Source organism: Sarcophilus harrisii, chromosome 4, assembly GCF_902635505.1.
Source record: "Sarcophilus harrisii chromosome 4, mSarHar1.11, whole genome shotgun sequence".
Lineage (NCBI taxonomy): Eukaryota > Metazoa > Chordata > Mammalia > Dasyuromorphia > Dasyuridae > Sarcophilus > Sarcophilus harrisii.
In genome coordinates, this window is record NC_045429.1 from 329,107,468 (window position 1) to 329,125,219 (window position 17,752).

The window sequence follows — 17,752 nt, forward strand, 5'->3', positions numbered from 1 at the left end:
TCTTCATCCTCCTTCTCCTTCTTAATCATTATATTTTTATCCCCAGTGCCTAGTACATTGTGTGGCATCTAGTTAGCACTTAATTTTTTCTTGTGAATTTGACTTAGGTGATTCAATATGACATGTTATCCTGGGAGAGGCAACTTGGTCTAGTGGATAGAGAGTTATCTTTAAACTCAGGAAGGCCTGAAAAAAAAATACAGTCAGAATAACCCAAGAAAGGCACTTACGCTCTCCTTCAAAGCTCTAAATTGTAGAGGAATTGTTGATCTGCTTAGGAGAAGAAGTTCCTCACTTGAAGTTTCTTGTGAATGCAACTAGCAATTACTGTTGGAAAAAAAAAAAACCCTCAAAACAAATGAACAAATCTGCTTTCTATTAAGCTAATAATTAATATGCCTCATACATGTGTGTATTATGTATGTAAATGCTATTGGGGTTAACAAATCTAGTGAATTTATTTTAAAACATTATTGAATTCATAGTAGCTTCTTGCTACTATATATTTTCTCAATTAGTAGATATTGATATTATCATGATTCCTATAAATCTTCTTGAGCTTTGGCTTTGTCAACCTATTTCCAACCTGAAATCTTGTGCAAGAAATTTTGTTATGATTTGAAGAAAATCTTAGAAATGACTGATGTAGTCCAATTCCCTTTTCAAGAGAAGAAAGTTGAGGTCTGAAGAGAGAAGGTGATTTATAAGGCTATTTAGGTAATAATAACAGAAATAATAGTAATGGACATTGGGGTTATAAATAAGGTAACCAACCAAAAGATAGGAAGATGTGTCCCATCCTACCCTCACCTTGCTAGCCAGTTGAAGAATTTGCCTTCAACACAATTCCACTTACTTTTTGGATACTCCCTTATTAAATTTTCATATTTCCTCCTCTTCTGCCACTGACCCCAATAAATAGCTAAGAAAACTCTTTTGCTCTGTCCCTTTCAAGGCAATTATAACCTAATGTTACAGCCAGATATGAACAGCAGCATCTAAAAGACAAAATTTCCCAGGGTCCACCTCCACCACTCCCCCCATACTCTTTCTCATCATCTGATGAAAGCTTCACCAACCCCCAACAAGCTTGAGCAGTGGCTGATAAGTGTCATCTCTGTATCTTCCTTTCCATTTTTGGTGGGTTTGGATGAGTATAGAATGAGGAGACATGGATGGGTTTTCATGGTCCTCTAAGTTCTCATAGCATTGTCTTTCCCCCCTCACACCCAGATTTTTTTTTAGGACTTCCCTGTTTCTGATTAGGGCATCCCCATCCTTCTATTCATCCAAGTTCCAAATCTCAGTATCATCTTCACTGCTGATTCTGTTTCTATATGTCGTTGTATCAACTCCCTTCCCTAAGTTCTTTGAATTGTAACAGTTTTCTTTAAAAAAAATTTTTTTTAGTATAGCTTTTTATTTACAAGTTATATGCATGGGTAATTTTATAGCATTGACAATTGCCAAACATTTTGTTCCAATTTTTCCCCTCCTTCCCTTCCCCCCCTCCCCCAGGTGGCAGGTTGACCAATACATGTTAAATATGTTAAAGTAGAAATTAAATACAATATTAGTATACATGTCCAAATAGTTATTTTGCTGTTCAAAAAGAATCAGACTTTGGAGTAGTGTACCATTAGCCTCTGAAGGAAATAAAAAATGCAGGTGGACAAGAGTAGAGAGATTGGGAATTCTATGTAGTGGTTCATAGTCATCTCCCAGAGTTCTTTCGCTGGGTGTAGCTGTTTCAATTCATTATTGCTCCATTGGAGCTGATTTGCTTCATCTCATTGTTGAAGAGGGCCAGGTCCATCAGAATTGAACTGTAACAGTTTTCTAACTGCTTTTCTACTTCAAGTCTTTCCTCACTCCAAAACATCCTCTTCAAAGCTGACAAATACCCCAAAAGCACAAGACTGACTATACCACTCCTTCATTCAAAAAACTCCAGTGACTATCTCTAGGCTCTAGGATTAAATATTATTTCATCTTTTTTAATCCTTTAAAATATCTATTTTGGCTACATTTTAATGTATATTATTTATATAATAGCCCACATATATACATACACTTTAAAATAAATATATGTCACATGTCCCAAAAAGTCTTAGTGAAGTTTTAACTTTTAAAAAGTTAAGACCTTTGGATCATCCTATTTACTGAAGGGGGGGAGGGGAGTGGTAATGTTTCAAATAATATATAATTTTTTTAAAATCAAAAGTGGTGTGTGATCAAAAACCATAGTCAAGATTAGAAACTAAAGCCAAGGTACCACTCTGTTGCCTTTTCTGTTTTCTTTCCTGGAGTGAAGATCTCAAACCTTGATTTTAGCCCCTGCTGATATTACTGGCATAGGGAGTAAAGGGGCTGATCACTGAGCTCTGACTTATTAGTTTCTGGGAACTGGGGCTGGATTGCAAATGGAAGTCCTCTTCTGTTCTGTTCTCTCCATTCTTCTCCTACCCCCATGGGCTTTCTTGTGATTTGTTCACAAATATCACTACTTGGTAAGAGAAATTCTTTGGAGACCTGAATTTGGGGAACAGGATTGCTGAAGTTATTTATTTATTTTTTTATATCTTTGCTGTGTATTTATATAGACATATGCATGTCCATATAACATATACATATATGTATGTATTTGTATGTTTTGTCTTTATATCTCCCCTATTAGAATAAGGGTGGGGATTGCTTGTGTGTAAGAATTGCTTAATTCTTTGTAGTTATAACACTAACACCCAACACAGTGCTTGGTCTATAGTAAATACTTAATGTATTCACTTGTTTGATTATCTATGTATTATGCATAATATGTATGTGTGAATGCTTATACACACCTATGTAGACACATACTTACATGAATATATATGTATGTATACACAGAGACATGCATCTAAGTGTATCTATATATAATTTTAAAAGCTATTTTGGGCATCCAGGCCCAGAAAGTGGATTTTATTTTTAAACAAATTCACAAATTTTTCTGGAATCCAATTGAAAGGCAGCCTTCTTTCCATCTCAAAGATTGAATAGGGAGAAAAGTAGATAAGCTTGGATAAAGCCAGCAGATTGGAGACTTAGAGGACCTGGTGATAATTATTGCTCTCTTTTGTTTGTAATTTGCAATCCCAGATAGATAGAAATGGAAGGGACCATCTAGTCTGAGGGGTCTTAATCTGGACCTAAATTTAACTTTAACCTAAATTTGGATGGAGGTGATGGGAATGACATCCTTGGTTTCCTTTGTAATCCAATGAATTTTATCTGATGCATTTAAAAGTATTCTTCTTAAAAGAAGTCCATAGAGCTCATTAGATTGTCAGAGGGGTACTTGGTATAAAAAAAAGGTTAAAAACTCTTGTTCCAGTTCAATTTTCTTGTTTTTCAGGGTAGGGACTGGGAACCAGGGAACTACAGGAATTCCTATAAATCAGCATTGAAAAGCCCTAAAGGTTCTTACTACTAAGAAACAGCTGAAAAGGAAAGTTTCAGACTGATTGAGGAGAAGCAATAACAACATCTGTGAACAAAATGGCAGAGCTGATATGTCTCTGCTTTTAATCCAAGCAAAGATGACCTTGGGTTGTGGTCCTGTGGTGGGGATAGATATAATTGTTGGTTGATAGTTTATCATTTCATTGAACAGTCCCTTCTACTCCTTCCCCTGCATCCCAATATTGTCCAGAAAACCATTTTCATTATGCTAGTCCTAAGGCTACCTAAGTTTCTGAATGGAATCTTCAAAGAATGTCAACTAGTGGTGTTCCTGTTCCTCACCTCTCCCATCTAGAGCTGGATCTAGAGATCAGCAGATCATGTTAAATACCAAATTCACCCATTAATTCCCAAAGTCAGACATTGTATAGCCAAACACCAAACTCAGTCTAGTGCTATTCTTTAGATGCAGGATTCTTAATCTGGGGTCTCTGAACTTGTTTCTTAGATACTTTGGTAACTGTATTTCAGTATGATTGATTTTCTATGCATTTCATATGTATCAAAAACATTATTTTGAGGAAAGGCTTCATCAGATTGACAAAGGAGTCTATGACACAAAATGTTAAAAAATGTTTGCATTAGAGTTTTTGGAGAAAGACCTCCAAGGTATCAATAGTCACATAAAAATGTTTTAAAGTATTAAAAATTAGAGAAATGCAAATTAAAATAGTCTGAGGTACCACTATAGGTCCAGAGGACTAAATGGGATAACATGAAACTTCAAAGCAGTACATCAATACTAGTTATTGTTATCATTAAAAGAATTTTGTATCTCATTCCCTATAGGAAATATTTTACTGAGATATTTGTGTTTGAATGTTAAACTCCTTTCCTCTTTTTTTTTTTTTTTTTCCTGTGCTCTGTGGAAAGGGAGAAAGCTTAAAGTTGTCAGAAATTTAGGCCTTGAGGTTGAGGGGAAGACATGGAGAGAGAGAGAGGGAGGGGAGAGGAGAGAGAGAGACAGAGAGAGAGAGAGAGAGAGAGAGAGAGAGAGAGAGAGAGAGATCGTGACTGGCAACCTCGACCTTAACTCTGGCTAAGCTGAAAGCTATGTTTCTCTGGGAGGGCTAGGAAGGTAAAGGATTTCAGTTCCTGCTGATCCTGAAGCAGAGCTTTCAGACTGCTGATGAATCTCAGACTAAGGTTAGGGGCTGAGTCAGATTCAGCATAAAGGAATCAAAAGTGGGTGACAATCTCTTTTCTTTCCATACCCCTAATGTCACACAGGATGGCAAAATGTCAGGGATGGAGAGGACTTTAGTGGACATCCCATAACCGAGGCTCCTCAAGATCTCGAAGCACTTTCATGCTATTATATTATAGTCCTTGACTCTATTTCTTTCATGAGCGGGTGAGTGCAGCCTTTGCAGATCTGGTTGAGTGAGTAGAAAAGCAGACTGGACTAGGAAGTCAGAAAAATTTGGGTTTACATCTGGGTTCTGAGCAGCTCCAACATTCTGTGATTTTAAAGCGGAGTGCGAGGGGAGGTGCTAGGAAGAAAAGACTAATGTCTTTGGAAACCTGGCAATGATCAGTGGAGGAAACTGAGGCCCAGAGAACTTCAGTGTCTTCCTTCGGGTCATGCAGCAAGACGCAAAGGTGGGATTCAAACCCGCGCGCCCTCAAAAGTCCGACTATATCCCAAAGGCAAGGGGCCTCAAGAGCGGAAACCAGCGCCCCATTTTGACCTCTAGGCCTCCTCCTTTAAGGGTCCTCTCCTTCCCCCCTTTCTCCGCCCCCCGCCCCGGTGGTCTCCGCAGAACGCCGGGTTCCTGGACCTTTAAGAAGCTGTCCCGGTGGCGCCCAAGGCCCCGCCCGACGGCGAAGGGGAGGGGGAATGGAGGGTGGAAAGGAGAGCGAGTCTATTTTTAGCTCGGGGCCAGGTCACGTGATGGGAGTGACGTCTCCGAATGTTGTTGTTGGTGGCGGCGGCGGCGAGCGGAGCCGGAGGAGCCGCCGCAAAGATGGAGGAGCCGTCGAGGAGGAGCCGCCGCCGTCGCTGCTGCCGCTGCTGCTGCCGCCGCCGCTGCTGCCGCCGCTGCTGCCACCGCCCGAGGAGCCGGAGCTCCTGCCCCTGGGGGTGAGCGCGCCTCCGACTTTGCCTCTTTCCCCACCCCCCACTCGGGGGAGCGAGGCGATTTTCACCCCCCCTCCAGCGGCCCCCTCTTTCTCTAGCTTCCCGGGCGCGAGACGCGCTCAGCCCTCGCTCCCTCCTCTGGCTGCCCCCTCCCCCTTCCTTTCCCGTCCCTTGCCCTGCTCTCCTCCCCTGGCGCTCGGCCCCTCCCCATCCCTCCTGCCGGCGAGAGGCCGCCCGCCCGCGAGCCCGCTAGCCCCTGGCTGGAGCCCGACCCTGGGGGAGGAAAGGAGGAGGAGGGGAGGGGGCTCCCCTGGGGAGCGCGCCCCGCCCCGCCCTTCCGCTGCCGCCGCCCCTGCAGGTAAGGGAGGGGCCCCCACTGCACCCCATGTAACCAGTCCTCCAAAGGGAGGCTGCCTGACCTGCTGGCTGACTTGCGACCCCCTCCTCCCGGGTACCCCCTTCCCCCCGCGCCTTGTAGTCAGCTGTAACAGCAAGTGCTTTACGGCATCTTTTCCTCCTGACTTGCATTCTTTCTCCCCCTTCCCAAGCAGGACAGCCCTGTGGGGGGAGGAAGAAGAGACATTGCCGCCCCTGGGAGTCTGCCCTCAACAACCAAAGACATAGTCTCAGTTCTGTGTCCCTACGCTTTTGCATGGGACTGATTTCTGCTACTGTCCGTGAGACTGTGAGCTCCTTGAGAGCAGGGACAGGCTTTTGCCTTTCTTTGAATCCTCAGTACTTAGTGCCTGGCATATCATAGCAGCTTAATACATGTTTATTGACAGACTCCCCAGTGCCGCTGCCCTCCCCCCTTTTATCTTTCCCCACTCCAATTTGGGGAAAGTTAGTCTCCATTCTCACTTCCCATCCTGCCACTTCAGGGACCTGGCATGAGATGTAGATACCCCTGATTCCCAGTCTGGATTAGGGAGTTTGGGTCCTCATATTTCCCTGAGTATTTTACCCTCTCCTTTGTCATGAACCCAGAGAATGCCTATTAGTCGTATGGATTTATGTTCCTGTATTGTCTAGAGTTGGGGCGGAGGTGAGGGAGGGAGAGATGACAACTTTCCTCCCAAAAGGCACAACTATCTCTACCAGTAGAAAATAGCTCGTGTAATCCCTAAGGCGGGAAGTGAGATGAAATGGGATTGGGGAGCTTTGTTGGGAATTGGACTCAACTCTGATTATCTAAAGGGAAGTAGTTAATGGTATCACTTAAGTGGAAGGGCACCAGGCCCTGGGGTACTTTGGGAGTATAACCATTCTTCCCTTCCCTATCCCATGCCCACCTTGCTTCTGGGGATCCAAAATTTGCTATGGACCATTCTGGAAGGTTTTTGGGATGAATAGGTATGGTGGTGACATTGAGGAAGTAGAATCCAGCTTGAAATCCTGGAATAAGAGACATTGGAATGGTAGTTCTAAAGATCTTTGTAAGAAAGAAGGTTATTACCTTCCATATGTGCAGGTGAGGGATAAAAGGCCTCTATAGAATGTGAAAAATTAGTGGATATTATTCATGGGATATTATCAGGGGCACTGATAGTGCCCTATCAGTCTGGGCACTTTGAAGTCAGGCTAGCAGAAAAGGTGGTGGGAAGTGGGTAGAATGCACATTGGTATACCTGTTAAGAAGCCAAAAGGGTGGAATTGAATAGGGGATTTTTAGGGGCTGAATTTATCTTTCCATATTAGAAAAGAAATGCTTAACATTTCCATCTCTCCCCTTCTCTTTCCCCAAATGCACATGGCTTTGGGGAGAAGCTCAGCATCTCTTTTTGTTCATTGACCTACCTCTTGGATACACTTTTCCCATGGAACTGGTTTGGTTTGTCTGTGTGCTTCAGCTGCTGAACCAGCTTGGGGAGATGGGAAGGTACCTTTGAATGGGTGGGTGGGTGGGGGGTTCACTTCTTCCCTCTGTTACCTAAGTTGAATCATCACAGAGAACAGGGAAGCCCATGTCTGGTGGGACATCTCCCCTTAGGAAAAATGGATATGCTCAAGTGAGAGTGAGAAGCAGCTCTAACTAGATCTCTCCTAGGTCCCTGCCTCCTAGACTGCCCCACCTTCTGGTTCACCTCTTTGATGATCTTGGTAGAAAAGAGGGAAGGTATTGTCATGGGTTGTGTTGATGCTGAGACAAAGGTTGGCTTTTCCTACCCAATGGGGCATTTGTTAGTTGTGCATTTAGAACATAGAAAGAGTGGGGTAGGGTGAGGGTAATTCATATGTGGTGGGGGATGGCATTGGAGAAGGATGGAGTGAGGAAGCTCAATGCTGAAGTACCAGCTGCTCTTTAATAATTAATTCTTCCTACTCACATCCTTTTGAGGCGGGATGTCTGGAACACTGCAATGGGAGCAGCTAGCTTGGTAGAGGATACACTCCTTACTGAAGATTGGGGGGAGGAATAGTGAGGGTAGAGATAGTCCTTGGTGAAGAGAAACAACAGAAACAGAGATGGCAAGGGTTGGGGGTGGGCGATTTCTGGCAGTTTTGGAGCCATGTTGCATGCTCACAAGTTATTCACTAAAGCTTAGGCTGTATGCCTGTTGTAGCTGACTTTGACTAATTAAACTTTTGATGCTTTTTCAATTTCTCCCCTCACAAATTGGCCCTTATTGTTATTTTATTGTGCATCTCTAGAGGCACTCAGAAGAAGGTGAGGAGGAAAGGGTATTTTCCAAGCAATTTTCGGGCAAAAAGATCCAGTCTTACTCCCTCCTCCTTCCCCCTCTTTTAGCACCCCCCCCCCTCCTTTTTTTTTCTAGAAATAGCAGCCTCCTCCATCTGGCCCATGCAGATGCCTGGATCTGCATTTCAGCAGACAAACAGAAATGGGCTTGTTGCAAAAATGAACTTGTCAGCCTGGTACCTTCTTTTATCTTTTTCTGTGTGCTATTTTCCCCACCCCTACCCACTAAGAGGGGGAGGAATTGTGCCATATCAGTTCTTACCATCTCTGTTAATGTTCCCCATAGTTTGATACAAGGCTCTTGTCCAATTATAGGACAAGTGGAGGGACAAGAGGCGTGTTTGCTGTTGTCACAGGGAACAAGAGATTTACAGGTGCCCCTGGAATCAGGACATCTGGGATTATGGCCTTTTGAAGGCAGTTTTGGGGACTCTAAGGTAGAACACACATGTCATTTAAGCCTTGGGAGATGGGAAGGCACCCCACGATAAGCAGAGAAGCATCTTGATTTTGGCTGTAGCTTTCTGAGTGTCATCCTGGTATGGACTCAGATCCATAACTTTGTGTCTCTCTTTCCAACAGTGAATGACCTCCCCCCCATTGAGTACTTTGGAATTTTCCAAGGGCAGAGTCCTTAGCTAATGGCTTGAAAGATAGGGAGGGAAACGGGAAAGGAAACCCATGCAGTCTAGTGCTAGGTAGCAGATTTAGTGATGTAGATCAATGTGATAGAGTTCTAGGGACTTTTATTGGAAAAACCTGTCTCCACTGAAATCCAGGGTTTATTGTTTAAGGAGTGAAAAATCACTTTAAGGCTTGAATTTACTCATTGGTTTCTTAATAATTTGTAGATACTACTATTTTCATCTTTTTGGAACCCCTTTTGTACTTTGTCTTGAAGTTATTGTATATGTATTTTGGGATTCCCTTCTCCCCCAATTACCCCCCCCCCCAGGCCATTCCTGGGTCTTTATTGGTAGTGGGAAACAGGACTCTGGAGTTCTGTACATCTGTTGACATAAGACTCAACAAGAGTCTCCCCCCAGCTGGTTTGGTGTCTGAATGTTGGGTTCTAACTGTTTGACTACTGTGAGGGTACAGCCTGACTGCTGATCCTGTCTTCTCTCTTTCTAACAAAAGTTGGCATAATTTCCCCAGAAGGAGGGCTTTGAAATTAGCACAGGTCCTAACCATCAGGCAGTCTTCCTATCCTTTCTTGCCTCACCCTAGACAGGAATCTCTAACTTGATTTCGTCATGAAAACTGCCTTGTTTCCCAAGTGAGGCTCTGGCAATGGCCCTTATTCATTATGAAGACTTGCTATTGAGTGATAAAGTGCTGTGTGTGGGAGGGGTCAATACTTTATCATTTGTTGGTAAAGTAGTAGCAGTAGTTTATATAATGCTTTACAAAGTTACAAAGTGTTTTTCTCTTCTAACAGCTTCATGAGATAGGTGGTGCCAGTAAAGTCCTGATGCTACAGATAAGGAAACTGAGGAATAGAGAGGTGAAGTTAACTGTCAGGGAGGCAGAATCTGTACTTTTGATTCTGAAGTTCAGAACTCTTTGTGCTACACTGGGTTGCCATAAACAAAGCAGCAGTAAGTAAGAGTGAAGAAAGTATAGTTATTGCTACAAAGATTGAGGGACCCTGAAAAAATAACTAAAATGGGTATTTACTCTTATAAGCATACCCCATTGGGATAAGAGAATAATTTTATTGTTAGCTTTGGGGTAAAATTAACCAGTGATATTGCTGCCCTTACTAACATTAAGGGAATAGATCCATTATCAGTAGTAGAAATGGCTCAGGCTGAACTTTAGCGGGGTGAGAGAGAACGGTTGCTTACTGAGGTGTAAGTTCATTGATGGGATTCCAGTTGCCCTGTTCCCTGTGGATGAGGAATAATGTTCTAAGGTATTGAGGGCAGGAATGGGAATAGATCCATATTTAGTTTATGGTAGTATTGAATCTTTAGCATCTCCCGTATTCCTATCTTCATGATTTTTGGAGGTCCTTTTAATTAACAGGGATCCTGGTATGTGAGGTGGCTAAGGATCGTGGGAATTTCTGAACTTAGGTTCCTCAGCCCACGGGAGAGGGTGTGAGCAGGACAGGACGCCAGTCCCCATGTGGGCACAGGCTGTGCTACCTTCCCACACAGGTCTCTGCCCATGCACCATCAGCCCCACCTGCAGCATTCCTGAGCTCTTCCCCAATCCTATATCTCCTTTCCCTACTCATTCTAATAGCAATTTGATGCCTTTGCCAATGTCTTTTCCTTATTATCCCTTTCCTAGACACAGTGTTATTTTTTTTTATTTAGCCTTAAGGACCCAACATTCTTATAGGAGTAAAAAGTATGAGAGAAGAGCAGGCTAGGTCTGACATCCTTGTGCATGTAGTCTTAGCTTCTCTGTGTACATTTGGGGTGTCTCTGCTCCGTGTCCCAGGATTTCTCTTTCTAGCCTTTCTTTTTGCTTCTAGTATTTCACCTTAAGCACTTCTTAAAAAGAAATCAGTAAGTTTTATTTAAAAAAAAAAAAAAAACACATTACTAAGAGGTAAGGGTTATCTAAGGAATGGAGTGAATTTCCTTGCTTGGGTTTGGAGAATGAGGTTGGAACTTAAATTCCTGGGTTATCTTTACAGTTTTTTCTCTAACATGACTTTAGTCCGATCTCTTTATTCCTCACTGTTTTGCTTACTCTGATGTTGGAGCATCTCCTTTGTTCTGGAGAAGGAAGGAAGGAATGTGACCAGCTCTGTGATGGGTTTATGGTGGGGAGTTGAGTATTAGCCAAGTTAGAAGATTCTCGGTAACAGAAAGCCCATAGCATTATAAAACTTGTTTTGTCAATCAATGGTAGCCACATGTGTCTTAGTTGAGATGATGGTCACCTTCTGTAGGGTCCATTTAGTCCAAATCTTTTATTCTACATAAGAAGAAATTGTTAACAGGGGAAGTGCTGTGCTCAAGGCCACATAGCTATCTGGTAGAAGAGCTGGGGTTGGAAAGTGTGTGTGTGGGGGGAAATTGTTCTCTGCCTGTATGTCCTGCTGGAGCTTTCTGTAGGTGAGCTGTGCCAGGTTCTCTTGTCCTTTAAATTCTGACTGGTGCTTGCCAGAATGTCAGCCACCACATGGAAACAACCCTCCTCAGGGTGGAATCAAATTCCTCGATCAGGCACTGTGTTCGGACCATACGAAAACACTGTTCTTGTCCTTGAAGCGCTCACATTTTGATGGTAGAGACAACATGTAAATAACTAGGTATATAGATGATAGATGGCAAATAAATGGAAGATACTTCTAGAGTGGATGGTGCTACCAGCTGGGGGAACTCAAAAGGGCTACTTACAGAAGATAGAATTTGACCACTGGTCTACTCATTTCTAGCAGTTGAGCTAATACCCTGCTGGTCTAGAATGTACATTTTCCTATTCTTCCCCATATCCAAAGATTTTGTTACCTATGGTTGAATGGGGGTGGGGGGTGGGGGGTGGGGCCCGCAATGCTGATGGGAGTTTTCACTCTCCTGCTTTTAGGGTACAACACAGTGTTTGGTCAGACCTGAGTTTTAGTTCCTAATCTGCCACTAGCTTGCTTCGGGATTGGGGCAAAACACCTTTCCCTCTGAGCCTCAGTTTCCTCATCTGAAAATGAGGAAGTTGAGCTAGTATCTTGGGTCCTTTTCAGACTTAACATTCTATGAGTCTGTTAACTGGGTGGAGGGTTGGCTAACCCCACCTTCATCTCTTCCACCAGGGATGCTACTCTGAGTGCCTGACTGCTTCACCCTGAAGGATGGCTGCGGACGGGCGGTAGAGTTGTAGAAGTCCTGGGCTCCGTCTGTCCATCTCTTTTGACACTTCTACAGCTCCCCATCCCTCCCCCCCCTTGCCCCAGCCACCAGCCCCTAGTGCCAGCTTCCCACGGGGCTTAGAGCCGGCATGAACTCTCCTAATGAGTCTGGTAAGAGGCTGTATTCCTTGTAGGATGGTTGAGGGTGGGGGTGGGGCCCTTAGAGTTATCTATATATTATGGGATAGATTGATTTCTGAGTCAAGCTGAGAAACTTTTATGACTTTAGAACTACAGGGTGATGGGGTTTGGGTTGGGGAGAGGAATGATGGAGCTAGGGAGTGTGGAAGAAGGGGAACATAAGAATTTGGCTGAATCATAAATTTGACCATCTTTATGATCAGATTTTAGGTATGGAAGTAAATTAGTCTAATCCCTGTTCAACTAAGGTTTACCCGTCTCTATTTCCAGTCTTGTACATGGTGTGTGTGTGTTTGTGTGTGTGTGTGTGTGTGGTATGTGTGTGTGTAGAGTAGTTTCTTTCCCATGTCTAACTACAGAGTCTAGCCAGAGTCCTAGACTGATCTGGAGAAGCTAGAGGATACTAACCACTACTATACTCCTCCTTCATCTCACCACAGTTACCCCCCTCCTCCAGCCTCCTGGAGATGTTGGATTCCTGTTCTGGGGTCTGTGTGACTGATGTTTCCTGGTACTCCCTGCCCCCAGCACAGATCACCATGGCTTGGCTGCTTTCACCTGTGGGAACCTGGGTGTGTCTGCATGTATCCGTGGGTCTGTGTGCATGTTTGTGGGTGTGTAGCCATGTGGTCTGGGCTGGTCCCCTAGAAGTTTCTCAGAAGGGTTATGTTTCACTGTGGTCACAGTAATAACTGCAATCTTTCCTTGGCTGTCCCTTGTGCCTTCTGCAGAACTCTAAGGCATATAAGAATCTCACTGCTCAGCTTCTTCCTTGTTTCTCTTACTTCCTTTTCCCTATAGAGAATGGGGATTCCGTTTCTAGGCCTGGATGTGAAGCCTCTTGTTTACAGTTTTGCAAGGACAGGTTTAGGAATGAACTCAGCAATCATTTTCCTCCTCCTTCCCCTGGTTTCATAGTTCCCGTTTAGTCTAAGAAATGGGAGGTGAAGACTTCTGCCTGAGGCAGCTTCAGGAAGTTGCCCAGAGGCTTTCATCGGCTGTTGGAAAATGGCAGCTTGTTGGTGGGATTCCATCAGCTATTAGAGAGCTGTGCCATGGAATGCTGGATGTGGTGGGAGGTTGTTTATGGTAAGAAAGAAGTAGAGTCATTGGGAGTAGAGGGCGCAGCGATGCCTGCCTTCCTCTTGGGGGGATACCAGGGTCCAGGATGAGGAGGTTGTAGGGCCAGGGGTAGTAGTTTTATTTTTCTGGTGAGGAATGGGATTCCTCCATATCTAACACTTTTGAGTGTCTTGGTCTTTTTTCTACCCGAACTGCACCCCTTGAAGGCAGGGCTGATGGAATCAGTTGGGGGTTCTAGTCATTTGGCTTTTTAGTTCCTTTCCTCCTGGGTAGGGGTGAAGCTCTATTATTTTTTCTGGGTGGGATAAAGGCCTGATCTCCTGCTAGGCAAAGGGAATGCCAATGTGAGAATTGTGAGATTTAAGATAGAATTTGTGACAAGAAGTCTTAGTAAAATCTCCCCTAGAATTCCCATAAGATGCTTTGCTTGGGTTAAAGTTTCTATATGGTCTCTGGACAACATTGGCATTGTGGCTGTGATTAATTGCTTTGGCCTTGCTGAGAATCTCCCCGTAACTCTACTTTTTGTGAAAACTTCACTGTTCATTTTTATCCAGAGCCGCCTCTGGCATTTTGTGGATGAGCCATTAATGCCCATTTTTTTGACATGTCAGGGAATTCCAGGTTTCAGTTTCCTCATTTATAAAATAAGAAGAGTCGACTAGAGGATCTTTAAGGTCCTGTGATTTTTATACAAATAAAATGAGATCCTTCAGTCATTTTAGTTTTTCTCAGTGGCTCCTTTTCTATCTGCCTACAAGTTTAGTAATTTATTAAACAAATAAATGAGCAAGCATTTATTAAATATTTTAAAGGGCTACTGTGTACAGGGTTTCCTGAAGAGTAATCAAGCAGTCAACAGGTATTTATTGTTTCTTTATTCATTTGTTTATTTATTTGTTTGCTGGGGCAGTTGGAGTTAAGTGACTTGCCCAGGATCACACAGCCAGGAAGTGTTAAGTGTCTGAGGCCAGATTTGAACTCAGGTCCTCCTGACTTCAGGGCTGGTGCTCTATCCGCTGTACCTCCTAGCTGCCCTCAGGTATTTATTGTCTACTTTTTATTGGACAGACAGAACAAAACAACTCCTGCCTTCAAGAAGCTAATTGTTCTGTCCAGGGAGAGGACACGTCCACAGACAAAATAAAATGCAAGCTATTTTTGAGGAAGAGGTGCTGGTAGTTGTGAGGATATAGGATGAGATATACCCAGACGGACCTTATCATTCCGTGAAATTTGAGTTGAGCTTTCAGAGTCAGAGGTGACTTTAGTTATGCCAAGCATTCAGAGGGGGATAGAAATGGGAAGATGGCCTGTTAAAAGAGTAAGCTGTGATACAGCCTCTGCCTCAAGGATTATATGACCTTCATAAGAGGTACTTGGAGTGAGATAGACTTTGTAAGTTTTCTGTTTTGCTCACTTCTCCTGGAGCATTTGAAAATGATCTTTTTACCTTTGGGTCCCAGAGAAAACAGGGTCTCAACCCATTCCCCTACTTGTCCTGTTTTCTGGACCTGGCTGAGAGGCAGGGCGAATGAAGTCTTCATGCTTCTTTGAGGAGGAGGCCCACTCCTTGATGTCGCCCTCTCTTAGGGAGTCTGTCTGCCTCGGGCAGCAGGGATCCAGGGAGGTAAGCCCAATATCAGCTTGTCATTGAAGCAGATATTCTAAGGGTCAATACTAGCTCCTCTCCCTTTATTGTTTTTGATCTCAAATACCAGTAAAGATGAAGAACTTGGGGTCACTGGGACTGAGTGCTGACCTCAGACTGGTTCCAGTGTCTGCCCTTTTCCCTCTGGCACTGCTCAGAGAGGATAAGAGCCAGGCCTTTGTAATGTGAGTCAGTACTAGAACTGGGACCTTGGGAAGGAGGTGGACATGGCTCTCTCTACCCTGTGGAGGCGGGAGGCAAGCATCCCAGCAACACCTTGTATTTATGCAAGAGGCCCCTACCCAAGATCCTGAAGCACTGCACACTTTCACTCCTTCCTCCTCCCAAGAGTCAGGGAGGGAACAGCATTCCCCTCTTTTTTGGACAGCAAGAGAAACTGGGCCATGAAGGTGGGGTGGAGTAGAAAACTAAGACACTGGCTTCCCTGCCTCAGGCTCTGCTTATTAGACGTCGGTGCCTCTTCTGGAAAAAGAAGTCAGCTGGATGGCAGAAGCATAACGTGTGTAGGCATTGTGGTTGAACAGGGGTCTGGGAACCTGGACTTCATATCTTGACTCTTAGGCTCCAACATTATTGTGTATTCATAGAAGAATAGAATATGCCTCAGTCTTCTTTTTCCTTCTCAGACTTCTACACTAGTCACAGTTTTCTATCCAACGTCTCTGAGACCACTGTGGTATTTGTGTGCAGGGTGTGTGAGTGTGTGTGTGTGTTGCCTAGTTCTGACCTTTTTTGTGAAACAGTTGTGGTTTGATTACTTGCTTTTGAGGTTCCAGGTGTGTTGTATACTGGTGTTCTTACCTTTTTCTTAGTTCCTCCTTTCCTTTCTTCTTCTCCTAATTTTTTACCCAGGAATTTGAAAACTGAAATTCCTTGGAGAGCTAGGCTGTGGGTTGTTCCACTTTACATTCCAAAGTAGAGGGACTCGTGGTGCCAGAACCCCAGATGAGGGGGACTAGAGCAAAGTTGTTTCTGTCTGGGAGGGTGGAGCCAACCCAGGCAGATTCTTGAGTAGGAGGTAAGCAGACTTATATGGTGAGAAAAAAGGATAAAACATCACATGGATGAGTGAAGAAGAGGAGTTAGATATCAAGAACTTCCAGCTTTCCTTGAAGATCCCTGAAAAAGAGAGCTTTGTCCACTGAAATGTCTCATTTGTCCTCAAAAAGAGGTGGAAGGAAGATAACCTTTCAGGGTTGTCCCAGTTCAAAGGATCCAGGGAACTATGGTTGGTTTAAGTAGGATCCACATTTCCCTGAAATCTGAAAGCACCAAGGGTGCTAGCCCCAGATTTCTTGGTCCTACTGCTTTATTGAGTAGCTCTGCACTTGAGGGCAGATTGGTGGCTACTGCTAGAGCACTAGAGCAGTCCTTCCCTCCTCAAAGTGGGAACTCTTACTCCTGACTGTAAAGTGGATAATTTTGAAGTTCGATAGAGGTTTGAGAACTGGCAGGTTTGACCGACCTTTGGAAATATGGAAACTGATCTAGTTCTCTTCCCCATTTCCCTAATATAGTAAGAGATTTCCCACTTGGAAGTTCCTTTCCCTTTGCATGGAGCCTCTAATTCCTTCTTGCTCCAGATGCACGTCAGGGGATAGCCAGCCCTTGTAGTTGTTCCCAGCTTGAGTGAGTGGAGTCCTGGGCTAGGAGATAGTACTCTTGTATTTAGATCTTGTTGAATGCCCTATACTTAACTTTTCATTTTCTGTTTCTTATATAGGGGAACATTATTGCCCTCCCCGCCCCCCATTTGTCTATTCAATGAGGGAGATTATGTTAGGATAAACTCTGAAAGTAGGATATGGAAAATGAATAATGGAAATCGAATGCTTGTGTCTTTTTCCTTTGCTTCCTCTTCCTTGTTGAGAGAGACTTTAGATCATCTTTTCCTTAAATCGTCAAAAGGCAAGGAGCAGAATCACCCTCTGGAGGCCAGGGAAATTGGGTTCTATCTTATATGATACCTCAGTTTCCTCTCTTGATCCTCTTAATCCATCCCACTGGAAGTCAGGTACTTTCATGTTTCTGGGTGGTGAATTCTGGAGGAGGGGATTTATAGGTAGTACAGAGCAGGTGGGCCCTTGGGATTTCTCCTTTGTCCTCACTTGGCCAGTTACCCTTCCTGGCCCTTGACATGACCATGAGGTCATCCTCTTTAGCAGAAAGGATGGGTGTCACTGGCCCTATGCCCAAGGGGAAAGGGGGCTTAAAATAGCAACAGTGACATCAGGTAGGGGGAAGGGGCAGCCCAGAAATAATCTGCCTATTAAAAGGCCTCATCGAGGTCAGGGGGACAGACTGGGCACATTGGAAGTCACAGACTGAAAGGAAGGGGTGGGTTGACAGGCACTATTCCTGACCATGCTTTGGGACTTGCCATTTCAACACCTGGCCAGCTATGACATCTGTCTGTGATTGGCACAGCAGAATAGCAGTCGCTACTCTACCTACTCCTTGCCCTGCTGGACCTGGCTAGTTCTGCAAGCTAGGGCAATGGGCTGCCGGCCTGGGAACTTCTTGGCTATGTTCTTGGAGGGGAAACTGAGCCCTTTGCTGCCAGACATGTCAAGGGATCAAACCAGTATATCCTGGCTGTATCATCTGGGTCCTTCTTTGGAGGTGAGGGAATGGTTGGTGATTTTTGTGTTTCTCTGGATCTTTGCTAGAAGCACTAGAGCAAGTGAATAGACCTGTACCCTAAGGGAAGGT

General features: G+C 44.1%; 1 protein-coding gene across 6 annotated transcripts in view; it reads left to right on the plus strand.

Annotated features, from left to right (window-relative positions):
• Positions 1-5,395: 5,395 nt before the first annotated feature.
• The window catches only part of HDAC5 (histone deacetylase 5), a 39,248-nt gene continuing 26,891 nt past the window's right edge, over positions 5,396-17,752 (plus strand). For all 6 annotated transcript variants that reach the window (XM_031966035.1, XM_031966036.1, XM_031966037.1 and 3 more), the window contains exons 1-2: positions 5,396-5,581; positions 12,049-12,255. Coding sequence is in view for 4 of the 6 variants with exons in the window: in XM_031966037.1 (XP_031821897.1) it covers positions 12,234-12,255 (22 nt within the window). In the remaining 2 variants the exon portion in view is untranslated. The remainder of the gene's footprint in view (positions 5,582-12,048; positions 12,256-17,752) is intronic.